This window comes from Typha latifolia, chromosome 12, assembly GCF_019914945.1.
Source record: "Typha latifolia isolate L0001 chromosome 12, TyphaL0001v2, whole genome shotgun sequence".
Taxonomy (NCBI): domain Eukaryota; kingdom Viridiplantae; phylum Streptophyta; class Magnoliopsida; order Poales; family Typhaceae; genus Typha; species Typha latifolia.
Window position 1 is genome coordinate 9,759,456 of NC_133097.1, and position 18,997 is coordinate 9,778,452.

Here is an 18,997-nt window from a genome sequence, read left to right on the forward strand (position 1 = left end):
TTGGTGTTTGGACCCGCAATTAGGTGTTCTTATGAACTAACCCTTTCTCAAATCATCTCATTGGTGCTTGTTAGGTCACAAAAAAGGTCCTTACGAATCCACATAGAAGCTACCCTTAATTGGTTCGGCGCATAGCTCATCCTTAGGATTAATTCAACTTTTTAACAAATAATTTTTTTTTCTTTTAAAGTTTCTAATAACTTTTCATACTAACCCTAATAATAGGGAATCTAACGCTTTTCCTTTAATTTAAATAAAAAATATAGTTTTAATAAGAAGTCTTGCCACCGCGTTTGCTTTGAAAGTACGAGAAAGGCGACTCACCGACCACGGGATTTTACCTCGAGAATACCCCCGTTTTAGTTTTAGTTAAATATTATAAAAAAATTACGGACTGCGACGTGGCCTATTTGATCATCTCCCATTTGGCTAAAGTGCTTTGGGCTCACATCCCCATTTAATTAATATATAAATGAATGGCAAATACCAATATCCCCAAATCAACTTTGTATGTAGCATTTGGATTGCCTTGTTATAAAAATGGCCAAAGTTATAGGCAAAGGAGGATGCTTCTACTCATCTCAAGGACCTAAAATAACTAAGGAAAACCATATGGCCTACTTTGGTTTGATATGAAAAGGAGAGAATATTAGGAAACCAAGGTTCCATGCACATGATTTCCTACTTGAAATTCTAACTCCCAAACTTTTAAACATACTACTTGCATTTGGAGCTCAAAACTTCTTGAAGCTCGCACCATCTTTGGTGTTATGGCTCTTGGGATTATTCAATTACAAGATACCATCAAACACTCATCTTGAGGACGAACTAAAGCATCAATGTGATACTAAGTTCATGAACCTAACACATGGCAACGTTTCTAATCGTGGAATATATATATATAATCCATTAATTAATCTTTGAATTTGAAAACTCAAGGTCACAAATTTAACGAAAACATCTACATTTTATCATTCGACTTCTGTATTTTATTTTAAAATTTTTAAAAACATCTTACTATTAGTTGAAAAAATAACGGACAATTATCATAACTTTGAATAAGATTATTTTTTTTTTCTTTCTAAAATATTAGGGAGAGAGAGAGAGAGAGAGAGAGAGAGAGAGAGAGAGAGAGAGAGGGGAATCAAATTTTAGAATTAGATTATTAATATTTTTTATTTTTAAGATATTCTCTTTCTATTAGCCAACAATTAAGTGAAAATCAAGTAAGAAAGTTTGGAGACATTGAAAGTAAAATTTAGGCACCAAAAGATAAATACGAATATGGTAGGGTCTGAATAATATAAAAGCAAAAAATCAAGGTGTTTTATGAAGACCGCTTGAGCTGGGTTGGGCTGGCCTGTGGTGGGGAGCCCACGCGGGGCCCAATTAATACTATGGGGGCCCAACCAAACTGTCCACGTGGCAACTAAGCTATTACGTGTCCAACGCTAGCCTGCGGGCCACGTGGGATTTCGGTTGCTTTCGCGGTGGAACGACTGGGTTCGCTGCTTAATTAGTTGCCATAATATGATTGCAGTAATTGGGTGGGAAATAAAATGAAAATTGAGTCTATCTTGAAGCATAGATATTAAGATAGAGAAGCATTCAAAGAGTCCATGAGATATTAAATCCCAATCAATCATTCTTAACAAAGAAAAGAGCCACACAAAACTTTTAAAAAGGAATTAAAAATCTCAGATCTTGAATTATTATAAAAAGAACTACTTCCCACTCCCCCATCACATGCATCCCCTCCTATTTAAACACAACGCCTCTCCCTCTCCCTTCCATCACTTCCACTTCCACTTCAAACTCAGAAGCTCTTCTACTCTCCTCCTCCTCCTCCTCCTACTACTACTCCTCCTCCTACTCCGAGAAACAACCTTATAGCCATGGCTAGAATACCTGATTTCGATGACTTCTTCTCCCGGCGGTGCGTGTGGGTCAACGGCCCGATCATCGTCGGCGCCGGCCCCTCGGGCCTCGCCGTAGGCGCTTGCCTAAAAGAGAATGGCGTTCCATTTGTGATCCTTGAGAGGTCCGATTGCATTGCCTCGTTATGGCAGAAACGCACCTACGACCGTTTGAAACTCCACCTCCCCAAGCAATTCTGCCAACTACCCAAACTCCCCTTCCCCGAAAACTACCCCGAGTACCCCACGAGGAGGCAGTTCATCGACTACTTGGAGTCCTACGCCAAGCATTTTGACATCAATCCCTACTTCAACCAGTCCGTGCAATCCGCGAGGTACGATGAGACGAGTGGGTTGTGGAGGGTGAGGACGAGCGGCAATGCCGAGGTGGAGTACATTGGCCGGTGGCTCGTCGTCGCCACCGGGGAGAACGCGGAGAGGGTGGTGCCGGAGTTGGATGGGCTGAGGGAGTTCTCCGGCGACGTCATGCATGCTTGCGACTACAAGTCCGGCGAGGCCTACCGCGGGAAGCGCGTGCTCGTCGTCGGCTGCGGCAACTCCGGCATGGAGGTCTGTGTTGACCTCTGTGACCACGACGCCTTCCCATCCATGGTCGTTCGTGACTCGGTGAGTAGTTGCTCACTCTTTTAACATAGTTTGATATGAATCCAAGAAACCAAGATGGAATTAGTTCTAAAGTTCTTGTGCGTTTTTCTTTTTTTGGTTAATCAAACAGGTTCATGTACTGCCAAGAGAAGTTCTTGGGAAGTCTACGTTTGAGATGGCCGTTTTCCTAATGAAGTGGTTGCCTTTATGGTTGGTTGACAAGATCCTGCTTGTTTTGGCTTGGTTTGTGCTCGGAAACATAGAGAGGTTTGGATTGAAGAGGCCTAGCACTGGGCCACTTGAACTCAAGAACACACAGGGGAAGACCCCTGTTTTGGATATTGGTGCCCTGAGCAAGATGAGATCCGGCGATATCAAGGTGGTTCCTGGAATCAAAAGGTTTTGGCAAAAGAAGGTCGAGCTCATCGACGGCCGCCTCGTCGACGTCGACTCCGTCATCCTCGCCACCGGCTACCGCAGCAACGTTCCTCAGTGGCTTCAGGTACTGAGTCTTTCTACCTATGTTTTTGCTACCGTTTGTGCAAGTTTTCTGATGCCGGATGGAAGTCTTATATGTTACTGGGTTAATTCTTTCAGGAGAGTGAGTTCTTTTCCAAAGACGGATTCCCAAGGATGCCATTCCCAAATGGGTGGAAAGGGAAGTCAGGGCTTTATGCAGTTGGGTTCACAAGGAGAGGGCTTTCTGGGGCTTCCTCAGATGCTGTGAGGATTGCAAAGGACATTACTGTTGTCTGGAAGGAGGAGACCAGGCAAACAAAGAGGCTTGTTGCATGCCATAGGAGATGCATCTCGCAGTTCTGATGGCATAAATTACCCATTTATGTCTTTGCTCGTTTTCTTGCTTGATTTCCTGCTATGTTCTGCTTCTGTAAAGTAGTGTAAAACAGAGGAAAAAGGAAGTGCATGGAGCCCTCTCTCAATTGGAGCCCAGATTTTGAAATAGTTATGGGCCTTCTGTATAGAGAACAGTTGAGGATGATGAGGCTCTTTTTCACTTTTGGGAACTTCGTAGTTTGTACAACATTTCAAAGCTTTATTTCAATGGAAACAGTACTCTTTTCCAATAATATTTTTTGGCTCTTTTTTTTTTGTGTGTGTGTGTGTGCAAATAACCACCTCGCTTTTTTCCTCAAATTTGCAAATATCTAAAATGGAGGAGATTTTTTGCAAAAAAAAAACCTTCCTTTTCTTCTTGATCGATCTCTTCTCTAATAACCTGTCCTTTTCAACCTCGACCTAACCAACACATTGCACAAGTGGATTATGTTCCCCTCCTCTGTACATGCTTGTCTTAAGCCTGAATCTGCTACAGTTTTCCCTTTGCCTTTGGTTTAGCTGGAAAGGCTGATTAGATTCCAAAGGCATTCTTGCAAGACTGGAGGAAGATAGAAGTATGTTGCAGGTGAGCAACACCAACCATTTCATGTGAAGTCGATTGCACAAGATACTGCAATCTCTATGATTAATTTCCTCAAAGGAAAAATAAAGCTCAGGCTATTATTGCAACAGATGCTCCAGACCCACCAATTGATTAGATCCTAAGAAAGCCATTAGCTTAGTATTTCATCAACCACTTATTATTGCAACAATCTTTGTATATGAGAAGTCTCCTGGGTGTTTAGTTTAAGATCACCTCAAGGCATCTATGCAACTTGAATGCACCAACTTTTCCTTTCTCTGATCATTAAAACTGCATCAAATCCCGAGATTCCTATGAGAAGTATCAGTCGCATGAGCCGTAACTGCAGTATCACATGCATTCAGGGCCTTTTTGACACATGGTCTGGCCTACAATTTATTGCTCTATTTTTCTGCAACTCAGAACTCAGCCAAGCCTTGAAACATTACATACTGCTTAGTCAATTTATACACTCTGGAAGAAGGTTCATGCGATGTAATTAGGCTAGAGCTAGTTGAAAGAGCAGTGTAAACAAGCTGATGTTCTTAACTTCATCAACACGAGCCCCAGTTAATAGTCACATTTAAATGGATAAAGCTAAGATTATAGCTAGACTTATTCCATTTAGGCAGCTATTGTTTCATTTTTATCTTTCCCAAAAGAAGAAAGAATTGGGTGATTGACCACTTCCTGTGGATACTGCATGTGGGACTATTTCGACATTCACTAAGCTAGCGTGATGTAGGTTCTGATGTTTGATGTTTGAAGACTTCCAAATTGTGGGGAAAAGAAGACTCAATCTAAGCCGTAGCCAAGTCAAACATCTGCACCTCTCCCTCTATATATATGCATGTCCACCAATACTATTCTCTTCATCAAGTAGTATACATCGATATTTAAGCTAAAGATAACCATGGCAGCCAGCATCATCGGCATCCTTGCTCTTCTGGCACTGACTTCACCCCTTGCACTTGCTTCTGATCCTAGTCCTCTCCAAGACTTCTGCGTCGCTGATGAGATGCCTCAAGGTAATTGATTAAACTGATCACCTTATATTTGGTCCCATAATGCCATTTTTTTTTTGAAGCCATACATGCTAAAATCTTTCTATATTCTTGTAGTGTTTGTTAATGGATTTGTCTGCAAAGATCCAAAGTTAGCGAAAGCTGAAGATTTTTTCTACTCTGGCCTTGACAAGCCCGGTGACACGAACAACAAGTATGGATCTAAAGTGACTTTAGTCGACGTACAGAAGCTCCCGGGGCTGAACACGCTTGGCATCGCAGTGGCACGCCTCGACGTTGCACCGTTCGGTATAAACCCGCCGCACACTCACCCGCGGGCGACCGAGATCTTGACGGTATTGGAAGGCTCCTTCTACGCCGGGTTCATCACTTCTGATAACAAGCTTTTCGCGAAGGTCATCAGCAAGGGTGATGTGTTTGTGTTCCCTAAAGGATTGATACACTTTGAGTTCAACTATGGCACTGTGCCTGCCGTCGGCATTGCTAGTCTCAGCAGCCAGAATCCGGGCTTGATCAGAGTTGCTGATGCGCTCTTTGGATCGAATCCGCGCATTTCTGAAGAAGTTCTTGCAAAAGCTTTTCAGGTGGACAAAAAGATCATAGACTGGCTCAAGACTAAATTCTAGACAGGATGTTGTTGCAGTAAAAGTATTTAAATTGTGTGTTTAGATTCTTTACTTCATTCATTCAATTGTACTGGTTTGAATAAGAACACAAGTATGTTCATGTCTCAATTGATTCAATAGTAAACGTTTTATAATATTCTGTAAAATGACTCTCTTGCTTGCTAGCTGTGATCGCATATGAGTATTATTTATTATAAGATGAATGTAAAACCCAAGATATTTGTGGCATATTTCCCATCTCGAACTTTATATTTTTGTTATTTCAAATCTTGGAAAAGAAAATCCTCGGGACAACTGCCTTGTTCAAGCTACATACTCTTAATTGTCGTTCAACTTAGCCATATACCATCGGAATTCTCAACTGTATTTATCCTTAGCTACTTTTAATTCTATATTATTATTTCTTTTTCAAGATAAAAAGAGTGTACCATGCAAGCAAGCACCGCGATTACAGTAATCTCCACCATTTAATTCTACATTTTCAAAGTATAAGACAAAAAATTAATTTAAATATTCATACACTTTTATTATACCCTATTAAATATTAAGTATTAATAATGTTTATACTTACATTTAAGGGTCTAGAGAAAGAACATAGTTTTTAGTGCGATCGCTCGGGAATTGAGCGTTGCCTATTTATAAACTCTATAATATTTTGTAACAGTACTGTTTATGATAATATGTAGCCATTTTCAATATTACATGTAAAAATATGTTATTTAGTAATATAAGAAATTTATTTAATTTTTATATCTATATTTCTATCTTGTTTATTTTTATTTGCTACTTAAATGGTGTTATATTTATACGTATTATAACGTATATTTATCTCCAGTCAGTTTAGAGCGAGATAATTTTGAAATTAAATAATGTGGGACCCACCTACACGTTGAATTCGCCTCCGCAAGGGTGTTGACTATTGACTAATGAACCGCGTAGACTTTCTTTTGGAAAGGAAAAGGAAGATGCTGAGCTTCAACGAGCTCTCTTGAACACCAACGGACGTGATGTTCTCTATTGACCATTCGTTGTAGCGGGCGGTGGCGATTAACCCTTCTAGTGAAGAATCCAATCCCTTGGCCAGCACCGCTCGGAGTTCGACATCGGAGAGCGATCGAGAGATGGGTGGGAAGTGTCCGAATAGGACGGTGTGTATTGAAGAGTTGTTGAAGCTGGCGGAGAAGAAAGAGGCGAAGCCATTGGCGCCGGATGAGGACCTTCCTGGGATGGGGAAGTCCTACTGGCAGGACTTCACTGCGAGTAAGCTCAAGTTGAAAACTCTTCATTGCCCAATTATCTAATTCAATGGAAAAAGTTGTGGATTTGATGGGTTCTGTTTGTTTCAGTCGGTATTTTGCGAACGAGGGTGCGAGGGATGAGCACTTCTGGTCGTAGCGACACACAAGAAAACGGTGAGAATTTGATAGTTTTTGTTGTTGGATTCTTCATTTCATTGTAATTGCTGCAGTGACTTCTTTTTTCTTTGGCTTAGATTATTTTGCTAGTTATATATTGTTAGATATTTCGTAGCTAGTATAGAAGTATGGACTTCAAGACAAACTGAAGTCCAAAGTCATAGACATGTGCGAAATCTGTCATCTTTTTCCTGACATCATTAATATTGAAAGGGAAAATATGCGCAAAACCTTATTTTAAGTCTTTAATGGCATCAACAAAGTCTGGCTTGGTTAAGACTTGTTTTCGTAGTAAGGGGAAATTTTGTTTAAACATGTCGATGTTAAGCTATTTTGATAAATTCTTCGAGAAGAAAATTTATCTTAGAACAAAGATGATTAGTAAGCTTGCCCAGGTCGATGTTATCAATGTCATCTTGTTTTCCCCTGATAGTTATACCTGCAATCAACTGGCCGTGATCCCTTCGATTAGGTTACCTTTCTACTTCTCCATCCCGTAGGAAGATTGGTGGTCTCTGGCATGGTTTAAAGAATCTGCTGAAAATGAATCGATTTCGGCCAAGTCTCATCAGTAAACGTACTAGTTTTGGCTTACTACAGTGAGTTTCGGTCCAAAATCTTTCTAATTTGAAGTACCAACAAGCCAAGAAAACAGGGGTTGGAGCCGAAGAAAGATAGCAATCTTTAATTATCACAACACATGCATATATTATTTAGTATGAATCACCGCATACAAGTCAATACATATGACACTTTATTTCTACAATATTTGCAACAAGGACAGTACTTTGTTGCGTATTTAGACCAAGAATTACAACAAACAATAATAAGTTAGATGCTAGTTCTCCACCTAGAACTGAGTTTGGAGCCAGTCTACGGTCTTCTTGTCCAATTGAAAGGCCTTGGCAAGGATATCATCCGAGATTGGCGGGTTCGATCCAAAGACGGCATTAGCTATGGTGATCAAGCCAGGATTCTGGCTACTTAGGCCAGAGATGGCCACCGCATTGGCATTCGAAGGATTGAATTGGAAGTGAATGAGATTTTCTGGGAAGACAAAGACATCACCCTTGTTGAGAACCTTGCTGAAGAGCTTGTTGTCGGAGGCGACGAAGCCGACGTAGAGGGTGCCTTCGATCACCGTGAGAAGCTCGGTGGCCCGGGGGTGAGTGTGAGGTGGGTTGAGGCCATAAGGTGCGAAGTCTAAACGAGCTAAGGAGATGCCAAGGGTGTTGAGTCCTGGAATTTGCATGGCAGTGACGAGAGTTGCGTTAAAGCCATTCTTGTTCATTGTGTTGCCAGGCTTGTCGAGCCCTTGAAAGTAGAAATCTTCGGCTTTGGCGAGGTTTGGATTGATGCAAACCAATCCATTTACAAACACTGCAACAAAAGGAAATCCATTACACTAATATCTTAACTATCGATGGAATTAGAAGGAGAATAAGTGTAAATATAGTACGTACCTTGTGAGTTCTGATCTGCGACACAGAAGTCTTGGAGCTGACTAGGATCAGAGGCAATGGCTTGAGAAGAAACAAGGGCAAGAAGAGCAAGGAGGAGAATTTTGGCGGCCATATCTTTGATTCTCTATTCTAAATAGCAAGTGGAAGTATTGATGCTCGTTATGGTGTAATGGCTTAAGAGGAGATAGGTATATATATAGGCTATAGAGGGCAAGGCTTTGAAACAGTCGTACGTGCTAATATTTTGATATGGTCCTAGTTGAAAAGTATTTTGATAGAACTACGAATTGATAGCCTATTCCTTGACGTAATTTTTTTTTCCAGGATAGGTTCAGAGTAAAAAGACTAGTTGAAATTTTTCAAAGGGAGCAGTTGAAGACTTCCAAGTGCTGCAATGAAATAATATTAGAATGCATGAAGTGTGGAATATATGGAGATATATTAAGAGACCTCTTTCCATAATATATAAGAGGAACAATTATTCTTTATGATATTATATACCAACGCAAGGAAAAGAAGCAGTCTTTATTGGAAAATTGTTCTAAGGTTTAATTACCAAACACCTGGAAACAGAGGTCACAGGTGATGCCATACAATTACCAAATAGTCGTACTGAGACTATCCAAATAGCTGGTCCAGGCCAATTCCAACGCCAATTAATAGATGCTGTTAGAGAAATATTTATTCAAAACACTTTACCTTCATACTTTGCTTATTTTTTAATAGATAATTATTATATGCACGTTTTAAATTATACAAAAATATAAAATAATTTTAACATCATTGAGTAAAGTAAAAAGTAGTAAATATTTTTTCTTTCATAAACTAAAATATGTTTTTGAGGCATTAAAAATAAATTGTAAGAATGAATAAGGGTATTGTAAGCAGTGAATGATAATAATTAAAAAAAAACGCAACGTACGGTGCATTTAATAAATTTCCCTATTATACATTAATCAAGAAAGGACACTTCAGCATTATAAAATATAATAATTAAGATAACTCCTATATGCCTGCATGTAGTAGCACTTACACTCCGCCACCTGCTGCTACCTTATTCAAACAAACGTACAATAATTAACACACGACTAAAACACCTAACAGATTAACACCTAATAAGCCTTCTTAAACTGAGCCTTGAGCTGCTCAATGATCTCCTTGTCAACTTGGAAGGACTTGGTCAACACATCGTCGGAGATCGGTGGATTCGAACCGAAGACCGCATCTGCGATCACAATTAGCCCGGGATTCTGGCTACTCAATGCAGCGATGGCAACCGCCGGCGTCTTGCCAACGTTGAACTGGAAGTGTATAAGCCCCATGGGAAAGATGAAGACGTCTCCTACGTGGAGAGCCTTGAAGAAAAGCTTGTTGTTAGGGTTGGACGTGACGAAGCCGACGAGGAGGGTGCCTTCGATGACGGTGAGGATCTCGGTGGCGCGAGGGTGAGTGTGGAGGGGGTTGAGGCCGTAGGGGGCGTAGTCGATGCGCGCGATGGAGATGCCGAGGGTGTTGAGGCCCGGGAGGGCGGCGGCGTTGACGAGGGTGACGTTGGAGCCGACCTTGTTCTCGGTGTTGCCGGGTTTGTCGAGGCCGGAGAAGAAGAAGTCCTCGGCCTTGGCTAGCTTTGGGTCTTTGCAAACCAATCCATTGATGAACACTGCATGGACATATCTATATTATATACGTACGCATGGAGAGAGAATATATAATTTACCTATCTTCTTGGTACATGTATATATATATATATTTGCATCATTTAACTTACACAAAGCTAAGATAAAAAAAAAAAAAAAATAGAACTTAGTCATACGTTTAGAGTTCTCGTCTGCGACACAGAAGTCCTGCAAAGGATTAGGATCTGCAGCAAGAGCTTGAGAGAAAGCCAGAGCAAGAATGGCTAACAGAAGAGCACGAGATGCCATTCTTAGGATTAACTACAACAAGTGGTTTATTGCGTTGGTGATGATTTTTGTGCTTACTAGCAATGCAGATTTATAGTGAGGGAGAGAAGGATTAGGTTACATGGCGTTAGTTAAATGTGTCATTATTCTCCTATTACACTGGAATAGTTTATTAAAAACTTGGTACGATTTGAACTGTGTCATTTACCTAACTAACCACTCTCTCTTTTAATCAGTCCTTTTTTTCCTCCTCTTTTTATTTCTTTTGCCTTCTTTTGATCTATAATCTTCCTTGCTCTCAAAGCTAGTACCTATCGTAATTGTCATAAATGTTTTTGGCTAACCACCAAAAAATAATATAAATCTAGTTGTTGATATCAACCAGAATATGCTTTAGAAATCCAAGAATCGAACATATATATGCTTATGGCATGTGGGTCGAGATTTGCAATTTTATGCGAGTTTGTCTTAATTGGGCACACAACCATGATTCATCCCATGGGCCGGACCATTTAGACTTTTAACGCCTAAAATATCATGAACAGGAGAGGAGAGGTGGCTTAGATGTACCTTTGTTGTTTGTTTAATTAGACCAAGAATTACAACAAACAATAACTTATAGCTGATAGTTCTCCATCTAAAATTGAGTTTAGAACCAATCTAAGGTCTTTCTGTCAATTGCAAAGATTGGACTGGTCAGAGATAGCCACTGCATTGGCGTTCAACAAAAGAATTGAATTGGAGCAAATCCTAATATGGTTAACTCGCTGCAGTGGGTCGTGCAATAGAGGATACCGTTGGTGTAGTGCATCTCTTACTATTACCTACATTACATTGGTTTATTTTATCCTAATCCTTCAACTGATATTTTAGTTGTTCTTTAAATATCTAAATTTTGATCTTTATCGGTATGTTTACAATAAAGAACCATTGTAATTTTTATTGATTTTGATTTTTCTATTCAAGGCTGCCTCGCATGAGAGGAACTGAGTACCGATAAATATGTGAATGAGCTATATGTGTTAAACAAAAGTCATACCATATTACTTACTACTCTTTGAGACATCAGTTTCCTTGCTTCTTTTGATATATGGTATGCTTGATTAGATTATGCCTCAGATAATGTTCTGCAGCAATTGAATAAAGTCACTAAGATGGATTTTTACTTGTCATCTCTATTTTGCTTTCTCCTAAGTTATGTTGAAACTGTTGAATGAAAAAGAGTTATCATATTCCTTTCTCTTCTAACAATAGACAAAGTATAAATTTTTTAGATATTATATATTGTGATTTGTGGGGGTCTTTCACTACTATGTTATATTCATTGATGACTACTCTTGTTTCACCTAGTCCTATCTGAAACATAAACATAAATGTGATTTATGTGACGTCTTTCTTCAGTTTTGAAAATTGGTTGAGAATCAATTACCAAAGCTACGGTGGTACTGAAAAATCATATGCACAAGCATATAACAGAAACGTCTTGTGCTTAATACTCTGTCCAAAATGAAAGGGTAAAATATATACACAAACATATAACAGAAACATGATAGATCTAGCATGACTGACCGGCACATTTAGATTTTAACACCCAACATGGCAAAATATCCATGAACAAGGGAGGAGAAGGGGCTTAGAATAAATCACAAGTGTACTTAACTAACACCATCATTCTAAACTTCTAATCATAAACAACCGGGTGTGATGGATAGAATTGAACCCAGATAAAAGCCCAAACGTAGAACAGGTCCCAACTTGGCTACCAAGTCCCATTCTCTAAAAAAAGACTAAAACCAAACACAGGGCATCAAAAGCTTATCCAAATTAGAGATCCAGAAAACAGGGGTTAATGCGTGTATCTTTATCAGAACTCATGCATATATTATCTTGAATGAATCACAACCGTCCACTCACAAGTCAATACATATGACACTTTATTTCTACAATATTTGCAACAAGGACAGTACTTTGTTGCGTATTTAGACCAAGAATTACAACAAACAATAATAGGTTAGATGCTAGTTCTCCACCTAGAACTGAGTTTGGAGCCAGTCGACGGTCTTTTTGTCCAATTGAAAGGCCTTGGCAAGGATAACATCCGAGATTGGCGGGTTCGATCCAAAGACGGCATTAGCTATGGTGATCAAGCCAGGATTCTGGCTACTTAGGCCAGAGATGGCCACTGCATTGGCATTAGAAGGATTGAATTGGAAGTGAATGAGATTTTCTGGGAAGACGAAGACATCACCCTTGTTGAGAACCTTGCTGAAGAGCTTGTTGTCGGAGGCGACGAAGCCGACGTAGAGGGTGCCTTCGATCACCGTGAGAAGCTCGGTGGCCCGGGGGTGAGTGTGAGGTGGGTTGAGGCCATAAGGTGCGAAGTCTAAACGAGCTAAGGAGATGCCAAGGGTGTTGAGTCCTGGAATTTGCATGGCAGTGACGAGAGTTGCGTTAAAGCCATTCTTGTTCATTGTGTTGCCAGGCTTGTCGAGCCCTTGAAAGTAGAAATCTTCGGCTTTGGCGAGGTTTGGATTAATGCAAACCAATCCATTTACAAACACTGCAACAAAAGGAAATCCATTACACTAATATCATAACTATCGATAGAATTAGAAGGAGAATAAGTGTATAGTTAGTACGTACCTTGAGAGTTCTGATCCGCGACACAGAAGTCTTGGAGCTGACTAGGATCAGATGCAATGGCTTGAGAAGAAACAAGGGCGAGAAGAGCAAGGAGGAGAATTTTGGCGGCCATATCTTTGATTCTCTCTTCTAAGTATCTAGTGGAAGTATTGATATTCGTTATGATGTAATGGCTTAAGAGGAGATGGGTATATATATAAGCTATAGAGGGCAAGGCTTTGAAACAGTCGTACGTGCTAATATTTTGATATGGTCCTAGTTGAAAAGTACTGTGATTTGTGATACAACTACGAATGCATAGCCTAATCCTTGCTAATGCGATCCAAATGACGTAATTTTATTTGACGATAGGATCAAAGTAAAAGAACGAGTTGGAAATTTTCCAAAGGGAGCAGTTGAAGACTTGAAGTGCTGCAATGAAATAATACTAGAACGCACAAAGTGTGGAATATAGAGATAGATTAGAGACGTCTTTTCATAATGTGTCTTGCAGGAATATTTCATCGTTATATTATTTATATACCAACGCAAGGGAAAAGAAGCCATCTTTATGGGCAAATCCATCTAAGATTTAATTACCAAACACCAACTAGGAAACAGAAGTCACACGTGATGTCATACAATTATCAAATAGTCGTTGAATGCGACTTGGCAAATAGCTGGGCCAGACCAATTCCGATTCATATTAGTGACGTCACTAGAGATTCATGTGGGTTTTGCCAGGTCCAATTTGGGCCTCAAATTTTATTTTAGGCCCAAATCTGTAAATGCTAATATTTTTGCCTTGGTATAGGTTTTTCGCTTTCCTATTAAGAAAAGCCTGAAGGTAGGGGTGTAAATGAGTCGAGACTAAGCGCGCTCGCTTGTCGATACAAACTAAGCTGAACTTGAACTTGAACTCGAGCTTGAGCCGAGTCAGACCAATAACCAAACTTAAGACCGAACCGAGCTTATTATTTAAGTCAAGTACTTAGCGTAAGCTACCTAGCCTTAAATTAATCCAACAACTATTCAAGTTGAGCCAACAACTATTTAATATATATAATATTTATAAATATCATATTTGAGCTGAGTCTATCAAATTGAGCCTAAGTGAGCCATCTCTAGCTTATTCTTGGCTCGAAATTTAAATTAAGCCCCAAATAAAGATCTGCTTGTCTATTTTGTCACCCTACTAATAGGCTAGATATTTTATTCATCCCAATATATGTTTATAGGCTTAATATATTGAAGAAAGAAGTGAGATATTTTGAATAAGCTCCATTTAGCTTAGACATAAGTAAGATTTTTTTCTTTTAAAAAAAAAAGAGAACTATGTTATAAATTTAAAGGTGATAGCGGTAGCGACGACGACGACGACCACGACGACGATGATGATGACGATGACGATAGGGGAGGTAGGTGAGGAAAATAGTTGAGGGATAGAAAATGAGAGAAAATAGTGAAGATATTTTAGTAATTTGATTGATATTAATTAATTAAAATAATATCAGAGTGTTAAATGAGAATTATAATAGAAAAAATATGTTGGGTTATAAAACCTCAAAGATAAAGTGTAAATTATAAAATAGATAAAATATAGAGTGTGATTTATAAAAATTCTTTAAGTCAACTGGGACAAAAAGAATATCAATCCTATCACCCCGATTATGCTTTCGAATCCAAGAATCGATCGTGTGCCTGTGGGTCAAGATTTGCAATTTTATATGTGTTTGTCTTAATTAGGCCCACAACCATGAGTCAGCCGATGGGCCGGCCCATTTAGACTTCTAACACCCAAAATATCATGAAACAGAAGAGGAGAGGAGAGGAGAGGAGAGGAGAGTTGGCTTAGAGTAAAGTCCAAGCACGTACCTAACACACTGATCATATCATTCCAAAATCGTTAAAATAGACAGCCTATCAACCATCATTACAATCATAAGCTTTTATTATGTGCCACATCTATGCACATAATGTGGATAAAGCAGCATCATGCATGTGATGCCCTTTTGGCTCTTAGCCCCCTCCCAACTGGGAGAATTCCTTTTTGGAACCATAGGGACTTACTATGTTCCTTTTTCCAACACGCAGTAGCCAGTAGGTGAAGATTGAAGAATGGATCTAATCCTAATTGGCTCCCAACCTTCTGGCCCTACTTGTGCTTGTAATTAAAATATCACCTACTTTTATCTTCCTAGGTTAGTTGTACTTTTTATGACAACACCTGACGAATATTAAATGGTATATGTTAGAATAAATAACTGAATAACAGTCACTAACAATTTTAAACGGAAGCCGAGCCGGACGGTCTTTTTCCACGTAGTTGGCGATAAAAGACTAAGAGGTTTATAATGAGTGAATATATTAAGATTAATATTTGATGGGATATTAAGTATTATTCAATTAAACGGCCGTGCGTATATTTTAGCATGGGCAATTTCTTTAAATTAATTATTTAAAAGAAAAAAAAGAGCAAAGGGGCTTATTTGAAAATTAAATCAGATTTCCAACTGTCGTAACCTTATCCTTAGGATTGGGGGACCCATTTGAGTGGTTGACACGCCAATTTCTTCTCTCGTTTAAACATGCACATTGGAACAACCTGTCGCTCCTCCTTCGTTCCAGCCTTACGGTAGTAACAGCCCACCGAAACCGGACATCCCAACTGCCAATTTTCACCGCATAGAATTTTCTATACGACCGTCCTATCCACCGTCCAACCGTCACAATGCTCCGCATAAAATCTACTATGCGGCCACTGGAATTGCGCATCGTCCAAGGTGTAACTATCCCCGACATCCGCTCACCTCCCGTAACTGCACCAAACTAAAGAGGAAAGTTTACATAAAAGACCCTATATTTAAGTTATTGTTAATTAAAAACCTTGTTTTCTTATTATTTGTAAATAGTACCAAGAAGAAAGATTGGATCCATTTTTACGATATTCTATGTAGTGAAAGTGTAAGGTTCTATCTGTAAAAGAGCCAATAAAATGTACTCCAGGATGTTAAAAAGAAAAAGTTAGTCCAGCTCATGGCATTCGTTGGTAAGTACACAGGCGGTGACCAGATTCCCGCCATTCCCTCCATTAAAGAAACCCTCTCAGATCTCACTTCTTCTCCGTCCGACTCCGTTTCCTCCTTTCCTCTCTCCTCTCCCTTCGCGAGACCTTAACCTTGACCCTAGCTTCCTCGCCGGAGAAGATGAGAGAGATCCTCCACATCCAAGGCGGGCAATGCGGGAACCAGATCGGAGCCAAATTCTGGGAAGTGATCTGCGATGAGCACGGGATCGACCACACCGGAAAGTACTCCGGCGATTCCGACCTCCAGCTCGAGCGGATCAATGTCTACTACAACGAGGCAAGTGGCGGACGCTACGTACCCAGGGCCGTTCTCATGGATCTCGAACCGGGGACCATGGACTCGGTCAGATCCGGGCCCTTTGGCCAGATCTTTAGGCCCGATAACTTCGTATTTGGCCAGTCCGGCGCCGGGAATAACTGGGCTAAGGGGCATTACACCGAGGGCGCCGAACTCATCGATGCGGTCCTTGATGTCGTCCGGAAGGAGGCCGAGAACTGTGATTGCCTGCAAGGTTCGTGTTCGCGTCTCTGCAGATCTAGATTTTCTTTTTGAATCTTTCTCAATTTTTCAGATCTAGAACTATTTGGAATTTTTTAGCACTAGGGGTTAATTATTGTACCCTTTCGAAAATTAGTTGGGAACTTTGTTCTTCTTGTCTTGATGTTGTTTGGTTTCAGTTTTCCAATTTAATTGGGCTTTGGATTTTTGATCTTCCGAAGTAGAATTTATTGGATATATATATATATATATATATATTTGTATTGTTATTTGGTTTTTCTGATTATATTCTTTTTAACAAAGTATTCCACTATTTTGTAAGAAAATATATCTTTAGGCTAGCTCCTCAAATCCAATTATATGCTTCTATCTTCTTCATCGGGATTATCTGAATTTTGATGTCTCTCGTAAGGTTTTCTTCATTCTTACTTATTTAGAATTTTCGATCACGCCATTGTCCTGTATATTTATGGTTTACTACAATTGTTTGTAATTTCTTTCTCCCATTTTTCTCTTGTGCAGGTTTTCAAGTCTGCCACTCTTTGGGAGGAGGGACTGGTTCTGGCATGGGTACCCTTCTCATTTCTAAGATCAGAGAGGAGTACCCTGATCGCATGATGCTGACATTCTCTGTTTTCCCATCCCCAAAGGTGTCAGACACTGTCGTGGAACCATATAATGCTACACTGTCTGTCCATCAGCTCGTTGAGAATGCCGATGAGTGCATGGTCCTTGACAATGAGGCTCTTTACGACATCTGCTTCCGTACTTTGAAGCTTGCAACACCGACATGTAAGAGAACTCAGATATTCATTCATGATTTATATTTATTCTAGTGATATCGTCATTCTCTGTTTCAGTATGGTATGCTACATTTGGATTTCGTCCTTGTGATATCCTGATACTATCATATTCATGTTCATTTCATTCCTGTTATTCTTTTACCTGATCTATACACTGTCCTTCATTGAGATCATATCTTAGTCGCCCCTCATCGTCAGTAATGTGGGGGCAATTTTATCTGAAGCTGTCTATAAGTGTTCTTTCACAGTGTTTATATTATTTGACACATTGTATCTGTTTTCCACTTCTCATCTTACAGCGAGGTAGGTATCTTTCTCATGCCTTCTCAAACCCCATGTATGATTACAGCTTTATTTCCTTTTACTTAGCCTAGTTATTTGGAGGTTATTTTTATTTTGTAGCATCATTGTTGTTATCTTAAAACCACATGATGGAAGTACTGCGATCATTATGTGGTCTCTAATACATGTTATCATCTATAGGATATGGTTGGCTTGCAATACATACCATGATATAACAAGTTAAATTGATAAATTTAGAAATTGAAACGTGACTAATGGTGGTTGAATATAAATTATTAAATTGGCATTTGTGCTCTGCGAAAAGTTGGATAACTTTTACAAGATTGTCATATGTTTACTAAAGTTTTTCCAGTATTCTGAACTGATTTTTCTGCTCATCTCATATTTCAGTTGGCGATCTTAATCACCTCATCTCTGCCACCATGAGTGGTGTCACATGCTGCCTCCGGTTCCCTGGCCAGCTTAACTCTGATCTCCGCAAGCTTGCAGTCAACCTAATCCCCTTCCCACGTCTCCACTTCTTTATGGTGGGCTTCGCACCTCTGACCTCAAGGGGCTCCCAGCAGTACCGGGCACTTACAGTACCCGAACTGACTCAACAGATGTGGGATTCCAAGAACATGATGTGCGCTGCTGATCCCCGTCATGGTCGCTACCTCACAGCCTCAGCCATGTTCCGTGGAAAGATGAGCACCAAAGAAGTGGATGAGCAGATGATCAATGTTCAGAACAAGAACTCATCCTACTTTGTGGAGTGGATCCCAAACAATGTGAAGTCTAGTGTGTGTGACATCCCGCCTAAGGGCCTCAAGATGGCATCCACCTTCATTGGAAACTCGACGTCCATACAGGAGATGTTCCGAAGGGTTAGTGAGCAGTTCACGGCTATGTTTAGGAGGAAGGCTTTCTTGCATTGGTACACCGGTGAGGGTATGGATGAGATGGAGTTCACTGAGGCTGAGAGTAACATGAATGATTTGGTGGCGGAGTATCAGCAGTACCAGGATGCAACCGCAGATGAGGAAGAGTATGAAGAGGAGGAGGAGGAGGAGGAGGTTGCCACCTGAACCTTGCATTTCTGACCGTTTCTTTTCTCTTAGTTCTGGAGGACGTGGAAGGGTGATTTTGCAATGTTTCTAATAGGAAGACATGCTTTCTATGTCTTTATGGGTTGTATGAATGCATGATTATGTTGTTTGTGATGCTTCTAGTCCTTAGACTTTGTAACGGTATCTGTTATGTGTAATCAGTTTGGTTGTAACTCCCTGCTTTAAGTTTCGTGATCAGTTTGGAAGCGGCTTCTTGTG

At 40.0% G+C, this 18,997-nt stretch overlaps 6 protein-coding genes and 1 long non-coding RNA gene across 7 annotated transcripts; 4 read left to right on the top strand and 3 right to left on the bottom strand.

Annotated features, from left to right (window-relative positions):
• Positions 1–1,796: 1,796 nt before the first annotated feature.
• LOC140799124 (probable indole-3-pyruvate monooxygenase YUCCA9) lies at positions 1,797–3,607 on the top strand. The gene is made up of 3 exons (XM_073153275.1): positions 1,797–2,543; positions 2,653–3,024; positions 3,120–3,607. Exons 1-3 carry the CDS (start codon positions 1,896–1,898, stop codon positions 3,342–3,344), a joined length of 1,245 nt encoding a protein of 414 aa, XP_073009376.1. The 5' UTR covers positions 1,797–1,895; the 3' UTR covers positions 3,345–3,607.
• A 1,229-nt stretch (positions 3,608–4,836) lies between these two features.
• On the top strand, positions 4,837–5,624 carry LOC140799070 (putative germin-like protein 2-1). The gene is made up of 2 exons (XM_073153206.1): positions 4,837–4,970; positions 5,064–5,624. Exons 1-2 carry the CDS (start codon positions 4,856–4,858, stop codon positions 5,591–5,593), a joined length of 645 nt encoding a protein of 214 aa, XP_073009307.1. The 5' UTR covers positions 4,837–4,855; the 3' UTR covers positions 5,594–5,624.
• A 959-nt stretch (positions 5,625–6,583) lies between these two features.
• Positions 6,584–9,007, top strand: LOC140799132 (uncharacterized). The gene is made up of 3 exons (XR_012110952.1): positions 6,584–6,853; positions 6,940–7,005; positions 8,796–9,007. It is a non-coding gene; the product is annotated as an uncharacterized lncRNA (long non-coding RNA).
• Positions 7,692–8,639, bottom strand: LOC140799131 (germin-like protein 8-2). Its single transcript, XM_073153284.1, has 2 exons — positions 8,472–8,639; positions 7,692–8,388 (listed from the first exon to the last, which is right to left on the bottom strand). The coding sequence occupies exons 1-2, from the start codon at positions 8,581–8,583 to the stop codon at positions 7,859–7,861; spliced, it is 642 nt and encodes a 213-aa protein (XP_073009385.1). The 5' UTR covers positions 8,584–8,639; the 3' UTR covers positions 7,692–7,858.
• A 365-nt stretch (positions 9,008–9,372) lies between the features above and the next one.
• Positions 9,373–10,480, bottom strand: LOC140799133 (germin-like protein 8-2). The gene is made up of 2 exons (XM_073153286.1): positions 10,285–10,480; positions 9,373–10,131 (listed from the first exon to the last, which is right to left on the bottom strand). The coding sequence occupies exons 1-2, from the start codon at positions 10,394–10,396 to the stop codon at positions 9,584–9,586; spliced, it is 660 nt and encodes a 219-aa protein (XP_073009387.1). The 5' UTR covers positions 10,397–10,480; the 3' UTR covers positions 9,373–9,583.
• Positions 10,481–12,235: 1,755 nt separating this feature from the next.
• Positions 12,236–13,180, bottom strand: LOC140799243 (germin-like protein 8-2). The gene is made up of 2 exons (XM_073153455.1): positions 13,019–13,180; positions 12,236–12,935 (listed from the first exon to the last, which is right to left on the bottom strand). Exons 1-2 carry the CDS (start codon positions 13,128–13,130, stop codon positions 12,406–12,408), a joined length of 642 nt encoding a protein of 213 aa, XP_073009556.1. The 5' UTR covers positions 13,131–13,180; the 3' UTR covers positions 12,236–12,405.
• Positions 13,181–16,033: 2,853 nt separating this feature from the next.
• LOC140799242 (tubulin beta-3 chain) lies at positions 16,034–18,984 on the top strand. The gene is made up of 3 exons (XM_073153454.1): positions 16,034–16,597; positions 17,107–17,376; positions 18,081–18,984. The coding sequence occupies exons 1-3, from the start codon at positions 16,204–16,206 to the stop codon at positions 18,755–18,757; spliced, it is 1,341 nt and encodes a 446-aa protein (XP_073009555.1). The 5' UTR covers positions 16,034–16,203; the 3' UTR covers positions 18,758–18,984.
• The last annotated feature ends 13 nt before the right edge of the window (positions 18,985–18,997 follow it).

Coding starts and splice junctions, on each gene's coding strand:
- LOC140799124 (XM_073153275.1), top strand. CDS start 1,896: ATGGCTAGAATACCTGATTTCGATGACTTCTTCTCCCGGCGGTGCGTG. Junction 2,544..2,652: donor CCATGGTCGTTCGTGACTCG/GTGAGTAGTTGC, acceptor TTAATCAAACAG/GTTCATGTACTGCCAAGAGA. Junction 3,025..3,119: donor ACGTTCCTCAGTGGCTTCAG/GTACTGAGTCTT, acceptor TAATTCTTTCAG/GAGAGTGAGTTCTTTTCCAA.
- LOC140799070 (XM_073153206.1), top strand. CDS start 4,856: ATGGCAGCCAGCATCATCGGCATCCTTGCTCTTCTGGCACTGACTTCA. Junction 4,971..5,063: donor CGCTGATGAGATGCCTCAAG/GTAATTGATTAA, acceptor ATATTCTTGTAG/TGTTTGTTAATGGATTTGTC.
- LOC140799131 (XM_073153284.1), bottom strand. CDS start 8,583: ATGGCCGCCAAAATTCTCCTCCTTGCTCTTCTTGCCCTTGTTTCTTCT. Junction 8,389..8,471: donor CGCAGATCAGAACTCACAAG/GTACGTACTATA, acceptor CTTTTGTTGCAG/TGTTTGTAAATGGATTGGTT.
- LOC140799133 (XM_073153286.1), bottom strand. CDS start 10,396: ATGGCATCTCGTGCTCTTCTGTTAGCCATTCTTGCTCTGGCTTTCTCT. Junction 10,132..10,284: donor CGCAGACGAGAACTCTAAAC/GTATGACTAAGT, acceptor ATGTCCATGCAG/TGTTCATCAATGGATTGGTT.
- LOC140799243 (XM_073153455.1), bottom strand. CDS start 13,130: ATGGCCGCCAAAATTCTCCTCCTTGCTCTTCTCGCCCTTGTTTCTTCT. Junction 12,936..13,018: donor CGCGGATCAGAACTCTCAAG/GTACGTACTAAC, acceptor CTTTTGTTGCAG/TGTTTGTAAATGGATTGGTT.
- LOC140799242 (XM_073153454.1), top strand. CDS start 16,204: ATGAGAGAGATCCTCCACATCCAAGGCGGGCAATGCGGGAACCAGATC. Junction 16,598..17,106: donor GAACTGTGATTGCCTGCAAG/GTTCGTGTTCGC, acceptor TCTCTTGTGCAG/GTTTTCAAGTCTGCCACTCT. Junction 17,377..18,080: donor GAAGCTTGCAACACCGACAT/GTAAGAGAACTC, acceptor CTCATATTTCAG/TTGGCGATCTTAATCACCTC.